General features: G+C 41.2%; 4 protein-coding genes across 12 annotated transcripts; 1 reads left to right on the forward strand and 3 right to left on the reverse strand.

Annotated features, from left to right (window-relative positions):
• Window positions 1-137: 137 nt before the first annotated feature.
• Window positions 138-3,378, reverse strand: ing4 (inhibitor of growth family, member 4). Of its 2 annotated transcripts, none has more exons than XM_057046150.1 (8): window positions 3,277-3,378; window positions 2,769-2,840; window positions 2,364-2,530; window positions 2,193-2,292; window positions 1,976-2,087; window positions 1,739-1,883; window positions 880-941; window positions 138-766 (listed from the first exon to the last, which is right to left on the reverse strand). In XM_057046150.1, the coding sequence occupies exons 1-8, from the start codon at window positions 3,311-3,313 to the stop codon at window positions 727-729; spliced, it is 735 nt and encodes a 244-aa protein (XP_056902130.1). In that variant the 5' UTR covers window positions 3,314-3,378; the 3' UTR covers window positions 138-726. The 2 variants fall into 2 exon arrangements, with proteins under 2 accessions (XP_056902130.1, XP_056902129.1); XM_057046149.1 differs by having other exon boundaries at window positions 2,178-2,292; window positions 3,277-3,377.
• Window positions 3,379-3,551: 173 nt separating this feature from the next.
• On the reverse strand, window positions 3,552-8,766 carry nop2 (NOP2 nucleolar protein homolog (yeast)). Its single transcript, XM_057045909.1, has 16 exons — window positions 8,637-8,766; window positions 8,012-8,132; window positions 7,864-7,906; window positions 7,726-7,790; window positions 7,153-7,502; window positions 6,787-7,000; window positions 6,510-6,709; window positions 6,329-6,418; window positions 5,957-6,044; window positions 5,714-5,854; window positions 5,120-5,259; window positions 4,956-5,045; window positions 4,760-4,882; window positions 4,552-4,649; window positions 4,333-4,469; window positions 3,552-4,245 (listed from the first exon to the last, which is right to left on the reverse strand). Exons 2-16 carry the CDS (start codon window positions 8,115-8,117, stop codon window positions 3,797-3,799), a joined length of 2,334 nt encoding a protein of 777 aa, XP_056901889.1. The 5' UTR covers window positions 8,118-8,132; window positions 8,637-8,766; the 3' UTR covers window positions 3,552-3,796.
• A 167-nt stretch (window positions 8,767-8,933) lies between these two features.
• emg1 (EMG1 N1-specific pseudouridine methyltransferase) lies at window positions 8,934-10,775 on the forward strand. The gene is made up of 5 exons (XM_057046158.1): window positions 8,934-9,111; window positions 9,259-9,360; window positions 9,567-9,708; window positions 9,879-10,084; window positions 10,159-10,775. Exons 1-5 carry the CDS (start codon window positions 8,962-8,964, stop codon window positions 10,270-10,272), a joined length of 714 nt encoding a protein of 237 aa, XP_056902138.1. The 5' UTR covers window positions 8,934-8,961; the 3' UTR covers window positions 10,273-10,775.
• Window positions 10,776-10,841: 66 nt separating this feature from the next.
• On the reverse strand, window positions 10,842-15,762 carry kel (Kell metallo-endopeptidase (Kell blood group)). 8 transcript variants are annotated; one of them, XM_057045906.1, is made up of 18 exons: window positions 15,486-15,762; window positions 14,559-14,826; window positions 14,215-14,490; window positions 13,998-14,119; window positions 13,694-13,798; window positions 13,483-13,554; window positions 13,217-13,405; window positions 12,972-13,132; window positions 12,785-12,902; window positions 12,595-12,692; window positions 12,400-12,517; window positions 12,237-12,314; window positions 12,033-12,133; window positions 11,856-11,945; window positions 11,685-11,752; window positions 11,447-11,607; window positions 11,283-11,372; window positions 10,842-11,174 (listed from the first exon to the last, which is right to left on the reverse strand). In XM_057045906.1, exons 1-18 carry the CDS (start codon window positions 15,504-15,506, stop codon window positions 11,028-11,030), a joined length of 2,283 nt encoding a protein of 760 aa, XP_056901886.1. In that variant the 5' UTR covers window positions 15,507-15,762; the 3' UTR covers window positions 10,842-11,027. The 8 variants fall into 8 exon arrangements, with proteins under 8 accessions (XP_056901886.1, XP_056901882.1, XP_056901885.1 ...); XM_057045902.1 differs by having other exon boundaries at window positions 12,785-12,899; window positions 13,640-13,798; XM_057045905.1 differs by having other exon boundaries at window positions 12,400-12,501; window positions 12,595-12,696; window positions 12,785-12,899; window positions 13,640-13,798.
• Between the last annotated feature and the right edge of the window lie 322 nt (window positions 15,763-16,084).

The following is a 16,084-nucleotide window of genomic DNA, read 5'->3' on the forward strand; positions in this document are numbered from 1 at the left end:
CTACACCCCGTTAAAAAAGGACTCTACATTTAAGATTTAAGATTCCGAGGTATAAATAATATGCAGTCTAATTAATAAGAATAGGCTTTTTTTTTGAGGTAGTAGCTGTATTCAAATGATTGAAAACACAAGCACCCTTCTCCTCTGTACCAATTTTCAGCTACAAACATGACAATGTTTTTCCAAAAATGTTCAATACAGCATTCAGCCAAATGATAAGATAAAAAGGTAAAACATACTACCACAAGTGACCTATACTGTCAAGATGCAGCATTTGTCTTCAAACTCTGGACTTCTGTGTTAAACTAGTGTTCCCAGACTAAGCACAATATCTACTGTACACCAAGCAAACAATTATCCATGTCAAAAAACAATTTAGAATTAAAATACTTAGGTTTATGAACATATGACTCGAGTATTGTAACAACTTTTCTTTTATACCACATGAGCAGTTGTAGTGTCTAAAGTTCACAAAAAATGTAAAACAAAAAAAAAAAAAAAAACAAACCCACACACACAATAAGAGCACCATGTGTACCTATTAAAAAAATATTTAAATATTAATGTAACCACCTGACTCCTTCAAAGATGCTGCATCAGAAATTACATAAACCAAAACAAAAGCACCAAATGTTAAGGAAAATTTAAAAAAAAAAGTCACTTATGAAGAAATATTCTAATTTTTCATTTGATCAGCATCCATCACTTCCAAGACCACAAGGCGTTCTATTTTCTCTTTCTGTCTTGAGAGCATCGAGGACAATACCTACATAGCACAGATGAAGAACAGCAAAACATATAGTTAAAAGAGCAGAATTTGTCAGTACTGTCATGCTGAAAACAAGTGGCATCAACCGTTTAAATGTTTGAGTTTCGTACCATTTGCCTCTTGGTTTGGTTGTCAGGCCCACACATGCAAAGTGGAACCATTCAATGGAGCACTGAAGAGACAAAAGAAGACAATTTATCTTAAGGTGGTCGATTGGAGCACTTAAAGACATTAGAATGGAAAATGCCAGCTCAAAAACAAAGTCATTCATTCCAGAAAAACACTGTTCTGTCCTCGAGTGATTAATCACTGTCAACTGTGACCTTATCCATAGAGGAGACTGCAGGACTCCAAATGCTCTGTTTGTGGTTAATATCAGGAAAATATTGAGGGTGATCATGTATTCAATGTACAAAACCTGCTTTTAAAAAGCCTTATTAGGATTTATCCTTCCCATAATTCTATTTTATTTGAACAATAATGCTCTCACATTTTTTTAAATCTAAGCGAATGCCACAAATTACACTGACTTGTGTGGCATTTGATATAATTTCACTTTAATAATTGCACTCCAAAACTGTAACCTTTAGATATGCCATTCACATTAACAGTTTTATCAAAATGCAAGGACACACTGAGTGAGAGGAACTGTCTCATTATAGGTTTGACTATGTGAACACAAAATTCAACCTTTTTTGAAAACTTTATGCAAGCTTTTAACACAAAAAATGTATAGTTTTGTTTTTTTTAATCATCAACCAATGTGTGTAAATGTCAGTGGTTGCATAACACGTTATCATCAGGCACTCTAATGGACTGAGTCATATCCTCTAAATTAAAACAAAAACCTTCCTTCAAGTCTTTTTGGAACAGCAATCCTAGAATTCTACAGAAAATGGACTTTTTAAAACACTAAGATAATGTGACGTAAGCAACAACACATGCTCATTGAGAGGCCACTAAACTCACATCGGTGTTGTCACAGCCAATCATCTCGCCATAAGAGACCTGGTGACACAGGCAGTAAGTGGGTTCATTGGGGTCCACTGGCATGTCCAGTACATCAGACGGGTGCACATTTCCAAAATTGTTAGAGGGACTGTTGAATTCCCCTCTGTTGATGGAGAAAAAGCGTTGCATGTCAAAAATGGGTCAATTAAACCAACTTTAAAAAAAGTTCAAAGTAAGAAATGACAAGAAACATACGACTGAAGCAGCTTGACTTTCTTCTGTGCACTTTTGGGACTGCCATCTTCATCTGAACTCTTTACTTTGGACCGTGTTTTAGCCATTTTCTTCTCCTTCTGTCTAGTGTCACCTGAAAGAGGAGAGTGAAATTGAGTTTTTCCTTAAAATAAGGTTTTTGGATCAGCCATTAAGCAGAAAATAGGAAAGTGTGAGCACACACCTTTCTTTCCCTTACTAGAGGTGGAGTCATAGTCTGTGCTCTCAATCTGCTTCTCCTTCAAGTCAGCTTCAAACCGAGCCAAGTCGGTGTCAAGACGCCGGATGTGTTTGTCAACCTGTAAAAAAACAGAACTTAAGGACTGTGTGTGGTAGAAAAGTAATGCGATGTATCATACTTGATACTAACCATTTCATAGGTCTGCATAGCCAGTTGCACCTTGTCATCTCCAAACTCCTTGCATTTGCTATAAGACTGCTGAATCTGCCTCAGTATGGACAGTTTTTGTTCAGAGGAAATTGTCCTGGCATTGGCTGTGTACTCTTTAGCCAGGGAATCAATCTGTCCTTTAAGATCTAACAAACGAAAAGAGTAAGACTTCTTTATAACAATGAAATCAATTCCAATGTCATTAAAACTCAAATACATATGTGAAGCACACGTTTGGTATCTCCGTAAACCTCGAATGGAGAAACACTCTGCAAGTCACACCTTTTATATAATAACTGTGTTTTGCTTAACCGGATTACTTTTAACTGTTTTGCAGTTGGGCTTCCTAAAAGTGCACCCTAACAGGCACCAAATCCCACTCACCCTCCGTGCGTTGGTCTAGATCTCGCATCAAATTGAAGTTTCGCTGCAGCTCGAAGGGCAAGTTTTCTATACCTAACGTGATCGAGAAAGAGACAAATGTTTGATCACAGTTTCAGCGAAACCAGCATTTAACGAAGACTTCCTGCAGGAATGATCGTTAGCTTATGGCAGCGATTAGCGTTAGCGTGTGAACTAATGGTGCATCTGGTTTCACGACACATAACAATAGTAGTTTGGTTACTATATGTCAAAACATTGATTCATGTATGATTACACGACATATGTGCCATGCACTCTCCAACAGCACCCATTCTTCCCTGCCGATGGGATGCGGCATTCCAGCAAATAGTCTGAGCCTATGCCTACTCAGTAGAGCAAAAGATAAAATGCGGTGTTCGAAAAGCAAATTAGCCACAATGGTTGAAATATGAGGTACGAGCAAAAAAATGACCAAACAAGATAAGTTGGAATCGTTTTCATAACAGATTCAAAGTGTAATGTATCTTACTGTCCAAATAATGCTCCAAATACATCCCCGCCGCCATCTTAGAAAATGTAAACAACACAGCTTCCGGTTAGAAATGCTCTAATCTGATTGGTTGTTTACCTTGTCTTTCAGGCTGGGGGCGGGGCACTCTGCTCCGTCGCTTCTATTTTTTAATATCAGACTGACAGGGTATATTGTTATACAGTACTTTATAATAATGATTTTTCCATTGCCATCATACTGCAACTTACAAAATTAGCTTATAAGACTCAACTTTATATTAGTCAAATAAACTGTTGTGGGAAAAATATCTTAAAAGTTTATTACGTTTTTTTGAATATGCTGTTGCTTCACAATTAATTCAATATACAAAGTAACATTCCATAAACCAAATAACGTAGGAATCACCCAAGCAGGAAGTTGTTTGTACACAACTATTACAATTTAACAGAAACGACGTCACAGTTCTGTCATGGTAATGGGATATTACAATTAGAAGAGACAGTCCAAAGGAAGCTTACAATAACAACTGTAGTTAAAATTACACTGTCATACCATCTTGTTTTTCTAACATCTTCTTTAACTTTTTGAATTTGTTCTTTCCCATTCTCTTCTTTGCCTTCATTGGCTTCTTTATCTTTTTGCCCTGCTTTTTCTCAAATCTGCTTCCTTCTTTTTGATCAGCCTTTAGTTCTTGTTTCGTTTCACCAGCTGTCTTCACTGTGGGCTCCTTGGCCTTCGTCACCTTGACAGTGTCTCCATCCATCTTGGCAACCTTTGCTTTTTTTGGTCCAGTGGGCAAGTTATTTTTGCCTTTTGCCTTCTTGTTTGGCATATTCTTCTCCCCCACTGTTCCATTGGCTTGGACTTTTTCCTTCAGGCTGCCCGACTTGCCAGGAACAATCTTCTTCCTGTTGTCACTTTGGGATGGTTCCTCTTTTGTGGTGTCATTAAGGACCGGGGCCTCAGGAGTATCTGTCTCTTCTTCTTCTAAATAAATAAATAAAAAGGAGCATTTTATTTTTAAATAGGGAAAACATTGTGGAAAAAAGTGTACTCAAGAAAAAAAAAAGCTACCTTGTTCCACTGGTGCGGTCGGGATCACATTGGAGAATTTCTTCAGCTTGGCCACAAAAAACCCATCCATATTATGTGAATGAGGGTAAAAGCGCCGAGACAGTTGCAAGGAAGGGTGGAATCTACGCTCTTTGAACCTAAAGGAAGTGTAATAGGCATTTAGTGCCATGACTAACCACACTATGCATTTAAATAAAAGAACAGCTGTATGACTCCGACCTTGTGAAACCTTCTTTTCCAAAGTCAAGTCCTGTGGGAACCAGCTTGACGTTCCTTTTCTTTAAAGCGTAGTCCACTACCCACTCGTTCTCCTCCACCTTTTGGAATTTGGGTCAGTTAGTGACTAAACGTAAATGCTGAATACTTGACACTCTTTAATTAACATATGTACCAACAGAAACCTAGATGCATTCTTCAGTACACGTACCATTACTGAGCATGTGCAGTAAACCAGGTATCCCCCCGTTGGAGACTCTGCATTAATGGAGTCGATGGCAGATAAAATGAGCTCTTTCTGCAAATGTGCAGAACGATTAACATCTGCATTATCCTATTGGAGAGAGGGGAATGATATTAAAATCCTTTATCAGTGTAGCAGCGCATGTAAACGATGGAAGGTTTACCTTGCTGGTCTTTACAGCAGGATCTTTAGCAATGACTCCTGTTCCTGAGCAAGGAGCATCGAGCAACACTCTGTCAAAACCGCCCATCACCTGCACGACAGTGTCAGCTTTATACGTGATTTAAAAACAATGTTATTGCTGCGTTTAGATTCTGGTCATGTTACCTTTGGGAACTGCCTCCCATCGTAGTTGCAGACAACAGTGTTGGTCACCCCCAATCTGTGGATGTTGCCCACCACACTCTTCAGTCTCTCTTTATTAGCGTCATTGGCCACGATCGTTCCTGTGTTTCTCATCAGCTGAGCTAATTTTGGAAAATTGAGGTCATTAATTCAATTTGGAAAAAAAACAAACTATTTTCCATTTTATTTATTTATAATTGAATTACGTAACAAAAATCTACACAATTAAATTTTAAGAATCAATTAACACTTCAAATCAACACTAAAAATATTTTCCCCGTCTTAAAATGTGACAATCTAAGGATTTTAAACAGTATAGGATGTAAAAACTCTAATGCTGCAACCCAATATTATAGTTCTGCACATCAAGCCATCATTATAAAGTCATGTACAGGTTTAGGAGCACTATATTCTGCAGCTATACTATACCAAGGTTCCAAGAGACCCCTGAACTGCAACAGCAATCCAACATTAACATTAACAATAACAATAAAAGGTTTCCTCCGTTTCCAAATGCTAAAAGAATCAATAAAGCTGATGTTTATCCACCAACAACAGAACCAAATCTTAGCTTACCAATATAGGTGGTCTTCCCTCCAGGAGCTGCGCTCATGTCCAGAACCAGCTCTCCCTCTTGTGGAGAAAGCGCCATGACTGGCAGAAAACTGGAGGCTCCCTGTAACATGTACTGGCCAGACAGATACTCAGGGGTGGCACCTGATTTCAAATATTACAACAACATATATTTAAAGCACGTGTTATAACAGAAAGACTTACATGTTCTTTGCCAAGTAACTCTAAAAATGTATATAAATGTACCTATGGGCACTGAAGAATCATAGATGACCAAACCAACTTTTGACCATTTTCCCAATGGATCGAGGTTCACTCCTCTGTTGATCAAGGCCTTAAAACAAGGGAGAAACGCACCAATGTCAGAAAAATTTAGCATTTATTTCAGCCCAAGTTTATAAAGCAAAATTAGAAATATACCTTTTAAACTGAATTATTCATAAAGGTCCTGGAATCTTTAGCTATAACTGCATTCCATGCTGCTTTTTTAGATTTTAATATTAAATAGCTCACTATTCACCAGCAATATTACATTGATATTTATTTTTGGTTTACCCCCTATAAAGTCCATGAGGCTGTTCTGTGTAAAACTACCACAAATGGCTACCGTGTAGTTACCTGTGCAAGGTCGCGTCTCCTCGTTTTCAGCGTGTTGGTGCGAATGGTTACAGGTCTTTGAATTTCATTGGCCTCAAGGAAATCTACCAGCTGTAAGCAATAAAATAAAGAGATAATGATGCAAAAGTTTTTGAGAAAAACAACACTTAAACTTTGGGGGGAGAAAAAAATAGGCCGTTACCTCTGAAAGAGGGAATAAGTCCATAAGTTTCTCTATGAGGAAATGGTTGTAGCTGTAATAGGTGCAGAGATCCTTCTTCAGCAGAGACATGTACTCTCCTCTCTCTTTCCCCTCCTCCCTCTTTGTTGAGAAATTGCAGAGGACATCGATGTTGTCCTTTATTCTTTGATGAATCATCTTCAGGTCTACTTGCAGGATGCCTTGAAGGCGGATTGAAAAACAAAATAATGACTAACACTTCTTTTATTTGGTATTTAAAAAGAGATATAATTCTCACCTTCTTTCTCACTTTCTTCTAGTCCTGGTAACCTAAACTGATCCATGTCTTCGTCCATGTTGGCCTGTACTGTGTCTTCATTCTCACTGTCACCATCGGATTTTTCATCACCTTCGTCATCGCTGTCATCTTCGTCATCCTCATCCTCACTCATCAAGCCCATGGATTCCTTCAGCTTTTTTCCCTTTTTGGCTGCTCGTTCAATGGGAAGAAGCTAAACAACGAAGGAGACAAAAAGATTTGATTTTCATATTTTTCCACATTAGCAATATCTTAACTTTGAGAAGCAAGAATGTTTAGTCTTGGGATGGACATCAACGAGATTTATTAGCAAAAAAAGTGACTGTCAAGAACTGCTGTACTCACTTCCTCTCCATCACTTTCTTCTTCTTCTGCTGCTTCTTCATCAAGAGTTCCATAGTCATCAACCATTGTTTCATCATCATCATCATCATCATCATCCTCCTCCTCCTCCTCCTCCTCATCATCGTTGCCGTCATCATCATCATCATCATCTTTTTTCAATGCTGTTTTGGCATTCTTCTGTGCCTTCTCTTTCCCTCCCTTCTTCTGTGATAGTGGCTGCTTCTCCTCCTCTTCCTCCTCATCTTCCTCTTCCTCCCAGTGCTCATCACTGTCATCCTCACTTGGTGGTTCTTCCATTTTGCGCTTCCTCTTTGCTGGTTTTAACCATTTACTGTTCTCATCAGTAAATCCTGAAGGGGAAAAATCCTTTAAAACTGTTTCTGATATGATGAAGAAGTGTGTGTGTGTTTATTAGAATAAACACAGCACGGCAGTCTACTTGGGTTAAAGGGTCACAAATGGCTTCAAAGGGTTCCATCGTAACAATCTTATCAATGATAAAAATCCAAATGAAACACATTAATTTCATAGCCACTCCTGCATTAAGATATAGAGAAACACTGATGTGGTTACCTTTCTTTGGCTGTTCCTTGAATGCATCTTTGGTTTGTTGCAAATTCTGCCCTCTTTTAACAGCTCTAAACAATGACACATAATTTAACAACTCAAGGAAAATTAGTCCTTTTTACAGTCAGTCAATCAAACTCTTACCGTTTCCTGGATCTACTCGACAGTCGTTTTGGTCCAGTCTCCTCTGTGGGGAAAAAAGAATAAGATGAGGAAACCCTGGTTGAATTTGTGGTAGATGTTTAGAAATTAATGACTTTAGACATAGTTCATATAAAGCTGCCATAATCACCATCAGCGATAAATTTGGCCAACTCAGTTTCTGCTCCTTGCTGCTTTTTGGCTTTCTTTCCCGGCCCTCTCTTGACCTTATTGGCAGGATCCAACTTCCGACCCATGACTCAAAAAATAACCTGGAAATGGAAAGAAAATCAAACATCTATTTTACATGTGCAATGACAATAAAGTTGAATTCTAAATCTATACAGGCACTAAGTACAGATATAATTGGGGATGCTAATTGTAAAGCTATAATAGCTGTTAAATTTTCAATTTTCATAGAGACAAATATTCTTTGCTGGAAAGTCCAAGAGACAAAAAATAATTATATTTTTTTATAGGTAATCAAGGACAATAAAATCAAATACTTAAACGTGTCTGACGTGTACAAGTATTGTAACAATTCCAGTGAGAAGCGGATTCATCGAAGCATGAACTATTGCAAACTTAAGATAATGCAGAGCAATTAAAGGCTTTTTTGGTGACTAAAGACCGAAGGAAAAGCTGCTCGGGACAGTATTTCACACTTTGGGTTCTTCAACATCCGTGACGTCTCCTAAATGTAAGATTATTGAATTTATTGATCAATACAATTCAACAAAGCGTATGCGGTAAAAACAGGTGATTCACGGACTCACCGATTATGCTGTTTATGCTGTTCTATATGTAAAAAATCCTGAATGCGCGATTTAACATAAAACGTCCACACGTGAATTCTCGTTCCACACGTTGTGGAAGAACATCCGGCGCATATTGATGACGACAGACGACGTGTGCGCTGCGCAATCAGTTCACAGATACAGTTTTAAAAACTAAAAGACTATACCAATGGTATCGAAATACCACTAACATTGTACTTAATAAAGTAAGAGTGAAATAAAGTAAAACGTGTCCGTTTTGTCAAATAACAACTAAAATCGAATATGACGCACAACACCTGCGACAGTACATATTAAAATAGCAATGGCGGATTCAAGCGAGAAGAAGCGTGGTCTTGAACATTTGGATGAATATGAACCAAAACCAGCGAAACATCTTCGCAGTCTGCACGATCGCATGGCAGAGAGACGACTGGTTGTTATTCTGGAGGGAGCATCGTTAGAAACAGTAAAGGTAAAACACCACAGCTCTTATTTTGGGTTTCTGTCATGTTGCCCCCTCCTACTGCAACTGAAGTCATATCCGTGACAACAGATCTACAATAGAGTAACGAATTTAATCATTTAGTGTTATATACTGTACATTTTCTGTGTCTTCGAGGTCGGGAAAACTTTTGAACTGTTAAACTGTGACCAGCACAAAAACATAATCGTCAAGAATGGAAGGAATCCAGGCAACATTAGACCAGATATCACCCATCAGGTATGTCCATGATGAATTCTTCAGACATTATTTGCCATTTTTAATTTAAAAATGTCCTAGCTATAAAGAATTATTTAATGAAAATACACATGTCTGCATTTAAAAACAGTTAGTTGAGCCTGCAATTTATAAGTGACAAACATGTTTGACTCTATATGTTTGATAGTCGAGTATTTGGATTATAATTTAACATCTCTTTTTACTAGTCTCTGCTCATGTTGATGGACAGTCCACTGAACAGGGCAGGACTGTTGCAGGTCTATGTTCACACTGAGAAAAATGCCTTAATAGAGATCAACCCACAGACCCGCATCCCAAGAACCTTCACCCGCTTCTGTGGTCTTATGGGTAAACCACCACCATTTATTATGTCTCTGTATAGGCATACAGTCTATGCATGTTTTATTTTTCTACACCAAGTAAATATGAGTTCGTTTTTATCAGAATTCTATGCTTAAATTATTACCTCAAATGAATTGTATCATATCTAAAAATCCAATCCTGTTGTTCACTTTCAGTTCAGCTGCTCCATAAGCTGAGTGTCAGAGCTGCTGATGGTCCTCAGAAGCTTCTGAGGATGATTAAAAACCCAGTGTCTGACCACCTTCCTCCGGGCTGCCCACGCATTGGCACCTCCTTCTCCTCAGGAGAGGCTGTTTGCCCCCGTACTTTAGTGCCAGAGGGTCCCGCTGCAGTGGTGATCGGAGCGTTCGCACATGGGGCGGTGAGGGAACAGCTGGTTGGGGGACCACAGTGAGGATCATTAAAGCAACACTAATCTCTCTCTCGCTCTTTTAGGTGAACGTGGACTACACAGAGAAGACTGTGTCCATCAGTAATTACCCCCTCTCTGCAGCACTGACCTGTGCAAAGATTTGTTCTGCTTTTGAAGAAGTCTGGGGGGTTTTGTGACGAGGCGGACATTCTTTCAGCATTCTAAAGAACAAATGGACATTTTTACATGGACTGAAAATGGATATAATGTGGGGGGGGTGTTGAGGCTGAGGACTATAAAACATGTTCTCACACTGCATATGTGTACTCATGTGGTGTAAAGGTATTTTTTCTTGTTTTAATCAAGAAGGAAAGTAACATGTTGGTGTGAATATATCGATAATATATTTCACCTACTAAAAATATTTTGATACACCAAAAGATTTAAAATATCACTTGTTTCTGTGTTTTCACCATGAAATAAGACACAGTTTTAAGACATGTTTGAACAAAGCCTTCATCTTCACAAATACCTTTAGGAAGATCTCCCCAGATGTTCTCTGGGCCACTTTCTGGTTCTTCTTTGATCTCTTTTGCTTGTATTTAGTTGGTTTGGTTCCATCTTTTCTGTTTTTAATTGGTATAAATTTTATACTCAATCTTAGTCAAATAAAATCTATAAAAAATGGTCTTATAAATAACAGCTCATACTTAGTACACGTGATACATCTATTTTTTTGGCAATATAAAATAAGTTTTATATAAACTGACATTTTCAAATGTCTTTTATTTACACACTGGATAACAGTAATAGCTGGTGTAATCTATAGACGCACAAACATATATCACAAAAATTTCAACATTTCATCGGCTTATACGTTCATCAAACTCAACATCCAGTTTGTGGTTAGTTTCTGCAGCAGCAAGTCATCAGTTCATCTCCAAAAAAGTGCTCAGCATGTTCGGAAGGAGTGTTGCTGGCTTTTATTTGGACAGTGAAGGTTCGTTGGACACCGGTTGGATGTGCTGCACAGGACTGTGGTCAGGAAGGACGGCTCCAGGGGCATAACGTCACGGTACCTGTCTGAGTCACAGTTCACCTGCAAGAGACATTTAGGAGAATTTAACGACTCTCAAGATGTTTTCAGGCTTCATCGATAGTTTTATTTTGGGGGTTTTGAAGGAGAGAGTCTAATAGATGTGAGTACCTGAGAGAAAGCCCTGAGGAACAGAGGAATGAATGGTAATCCTGAAACTGAAGTGTCACTCGGGTTGCTTTTAAGACTTTGATTATAAGCCTGAGGAGAGATAAAACCTGCATAGATTAGAACGCTTTGCCTTACAAGACAAATGTATGAAGATGGCTACTGACCTGCAGCGCTATCTGCAGTGCAGAATACTGCAACCACACCTCCTGCAGCTGCACCGGCGAGAGAGAGAGCGCTCCATCGTGCTCCTCTTTTTCTGTCACAGCCAGGTAGTGAGTCCAAACGCACTTCCCCACTGCGTGCACAGTCGCACTGTAAGAGTAAACTAGCACAACAGGGATTTATGGAGAAAATAAATAACTTCACATTATCTGAACGTGGGCTTCATCTCAGGTTTCTTACTGTCTGGTAAGATCAGGTGGAGGATATCTTTAGCAATAAGGAATCCCATGATACCGTAATGCATCGCTCTGTCAAATATTGCATATACATGTATTAGATGGATGCATTTTATTTAATGTTTAGTGATACATCTGAATTGAAAACATTTTTCTTTAAAATCCTATTTCATACCTAGGATAGGTGGAGTGGAAGAGAGGAGGGACAAACATCCCCGGTGGAAAGAAGAGCTCATTACCCAAGAGGAGAGGTGTGACTGAAACGCTGAGAAAAGCATGAAAAAAGCATGTGAAACGCTGACGAGGTTGATTATTAAGGAAGGAGGGAAGTAGGGGGCGAACCGGCACTTACGGATTTATGACTTCAGCTTGCTCAAACAAGAGTTTGTTGCGTCTTTTTTGCCAAAATGAAAGCAGCCGGACATAGTTGGAAAAGAAGGTCTGTGTGCTGCTCTGGAATCACACACAACAGTTTAGAGCCACCCTTTCATACCCTGAGCTAGACTGAGCTCTGCTACAGGAGTTAAGGTTAACAGACTGGGGGGGTGGGATGCACCTCAGAAAGCAGCAGATCCAGTTCCGCCTCGCTGGAGCTGTCCAAAGTAATCCAAAGTCTTGGAATTAAAGAGTCAACCTGGGGGAAGTCCAACCGACTCCATCAAAATATGATATAAAAGACAAAACAAGAGACAACAGCAACACTTTGTGTCAAAATTTACCCTTTTCATGACAAACTGAAGGGATTTGGGGTCTGTCCACTCGAGTTCGTGCAATTTGGACTTGAAGGAGGAAAGAATGTTCTGAATGATCTCCTCAACCTGCTGACAGTGAACAGAGCTTCAATATTCTTCACATTAATCCAAGACTTGTAATGCTCCTCGGTGACATTCTTAATGCTCGTGATCGCTCCTCACCTCTCTGTGAACTTTGTGGAACCTTTCACTGAGAATGTTTCCAAAAACTGAGTTAAAGCCTCTTTCAGTCTGTAGCACACAGTGTTTCCAGCGAGGGGCTACCTGGTGGAGACGCTCGCGATGACCATGTGACTCAACAAACCAACTCATGGCCGTCACGCTCAAACAATACCAACAGCACACAACTCACCCCTTCCCTGGTCCCAAGAGCCACGGATAACTTCTTTGCTGTCTCGGTAAATCTGGAGTCCATAGCCGGCATCACGGTGTGGAGCAGGTGGAAGACCATGTAAGTATGGAGGGGGCTGCTGAATGGAACCAGCACACAGTTGGAAACCGATGGCGGCCTGCAGGGTGACCGATCTAACCCACCCTACCTGGTTCTCGGCTCGTGTTTATTCAGCCATTCGCCGATGATGCGGGACATTTGGACGAGGTAGGGTAAGTTATGCAGCAGGACAAGGTCGTCCTCGGTCAAGGGCAGTGAGGGGAAAGCTGCCTGCAGGCCGCCCAGCCAGTCAATGGCTGGGGCGTGACGCTGAGGGCATATTTACAGGAAGATGAAATGAATTATTTCAGCAAATGCAGGCCGATCACGGAGAGACCCAAGATCGACCTCTACCTGCAGCTCTTTAATGGTCATGCGCTGATAGAGCAGCCCTTTGGACAGGCGGTAATGGCGGGGCGCGGCGGCCACGGCCAGCTCTGAGGACAGAGAGACGAATGTATACAAGTGGATCGTGCTGCTGTTGGGAGGAGACCCCAGCAGCGCCAGGTACGTCTGACACGATGCCAAGAAAGGAAGAAGAGTCTGGATGACAGGAAACGAGACAGAGAAAATGGAGGTTATTTAACGCCGGCAAGAGGTGGCTGAAAGAGGGGATCCACCTGGGTTATAGCTTGAGACTTCTGCGTCGTGCTGTTCCACTCGATGGGGATCAACAGATTAGGCTGATCGATCTATTGACACAGAGGAGTCACGAGTCAATGAAACCAGGCGCCCACAAGGTGAAACTCTTTGATGATCATCTCAGCGCGTACTAGCCTGGATGTATTTTTTTGGTTTCCCGCTGGTAATTTCTTTAGGGTCTCTGCCCACCTGGAGGCTGAAGAAGGGAAAAGTGGCGTAATCTTTCATCAGTATTCGGAGAGTGGAGTTGAAATCGGTCCCAATCCACTGGCCTGATACAGGCCAGCCCCCCAGCTGCAGACAGGGAGAGAGAGACGCATCAGACAGAGAAAACAACGACAACACTGCGTCCTCCAGATGTCGTGACGGCGCCCATAATGCAGCGGGATTATGGGTAAACCTCACTGGCAATTTCTTTATTGGGACAGTTGTAGGACCTTTTTTGAAGGATTCCCCTCATCTGAATGAACCTCTTGATAACTGAGGACCTCACCTTCTGAACGAGTGCGAGGAAGGGCTCAGCTCCAGCAGAGTCTATGGACTTGGTGTCCAGGCAGGTCTGGTAGAATCTTCTGGCCTTCCGCACCGCCGTGCTCCCCCAACTCTCCTGTGACTCTGACGACCATCATGAAAATCATACAGCATAAAGGACAAAGCGATGAGATGCAGCCTGACGTTCATGGAGAGAACAACAGATGCCAGCTGGATACCCAAAATCTCCCTGAGATGCAGCAGCAGCGCAGCTTTTCTATCCAGCACGTCTTCCTCGCTGCTTCCTGGCGCGCTCCCCTGGAGCCCCCCGTCGTCATCCCCACCGAGACTCTGCGGGTGTCCGTAGATGTCCTGCCTTCTCCGGCTGCTCCCAGTGCTGGATGACAGCCTGTCAGACGTGCATGTGTGCAAGAAATAATCGCAGGGGCGACTGAAGGGATCAGCAGACACGGACAGACGGGCCGAGGCCCACTGACAGGCTGGGGAGAGACACTCTGCAGGGAAAGGGTCAAATCAAACCTGGCGTTCTGCTTTTGACTGTGTCGTTACCGTGGAGACCTGCCTTCGTGCGCTTGGTAGTGGTTGGCTGGAAGACTATTAAGGATGTAATAGAGAAGTCCCCCAAAGGCTGCAGATGAGAGGAAACCTAACAGGAGAACGAGCAGCCGTCGATGCTTGAGGAAGTCCGGCTTGGGCCGCTGCTGCTCCAACTGGGTCCGGCCTCGTCGGTCGGCCTCGGGGGGGTCTGGGGTGGGGACTGGCTGCTGAGAAAGAGGTGGAGGCTGAAGGTTCTGCTCAGGTCCTGGCTGTGACAGTGGCTGGACTGATAACTGAGGGGGAAAAGAGAAGAATGCATATGGGCTGCTCTAATAATCAGCAAGTTTTTATCTGCTGAGGACCTTAAAAGCTGTTGTTTTCACCGTATTTCATTAAAATAACCGTCAGCTGTCTTGTTTTTTGTTTTTCTTGCATGTGATTAAGAGCACGAAATTGATTAATTGTTATTAGAAATGTAAGTATTTGGGGAATTTTTCAGAACAGTTTCCCAAAATACACATGTAAATGTCTTACTTTAGGATTTATTTATTTTAGAAGAAACCCTCCTTCCTTCAAAATTATTCCAAAATAAACAGATATTGTAAAGTACAATAAAGTTAACTAAATGGGCCTCCAATTATTAATTATGGCTATTTCTTGTTCATCATAAGGCCAATGCATCTTTTCCCATTGAGTGTGCTCACAGCACGAGGCTTCACGTCTCCGTTTTACTGCAGTTGTTTGCACAGTTAATTACATGAGAGCATTCTGCTGACACTGATGCTTGATTGGCCACCTCCTGATCTCTGTCAGACATTTTTTAATCAACTTGTCTCACTTCTGCTCCTCTGTAAAAACATCTGAGACTCAAAAAGAATCGCTTCAAAAGAAGCATCTGGAAATCCAGTTTGCACCACATGACATTTACAGCAACACCATGAAAGAGACCTACCTCAAGCTTCCCTTCACTCATTCTTACTGTATAAACGTCCTCAGTGTTGCTCCTGCAGCTTAAATTCCTCAGTGACCCTTTCAGGGGTGCCCCCCCCCCACCTCAAACTGCTGTCATCTCAGCTCTCTATCTCTTTTCATCACTCACTTTGGCACCGATAAAAACAAACCGCACGGCCAAAAACCCGAGATCGTTTAAGGCTGCTGCACGTAAAACTTCTGCTTCCAAACGCTGGCGTCTGCAGGGTCAAGAGGTCGCGGCAGCAGGCTGAGGCTGGCAACCAAGGCCAGCTTACAGATATATTTGTTGTTTTTTTTAAAAGAATGGGACGCATAAACACTCCCAAATGCACGTGCACGGCTGCTGTCGTCATTATCAGTGCAACATATGGCTGTTAACAACTGATAGAGCCTTTGGCCTTTCCTCTGTGCAGCTCATGAACGTGAGAAAAAGAAAAAAAAACACGTTTCTTTGATGTCACGCGGCACCGACCAGAAAATAGGGTCAAAAACAAGATTACAAATGACAACGCAAGTCATGTAATATAGTTTTAAACCTTTTCTTTTAGCCGGTCTTGTTAAATAGAGCATTAGTGAATC

The sequence above is a fragment of the Takifugu flavidus genome, chromosome 10 (assembly GCF_003711565.1).
Source record: "Takifugu flavidus isolate HTHZ2018 chromosome 10, ASM371156v2, whole genome shotgun sequence".
Classification (NCBI taxonomy): domain Eukaryota; kingdom Metazoa; phylum Chordata; class Actinopteri; order Tetraodontiformes; family Tetraodontidae; genus Takifugu; species Takifugu flavidus.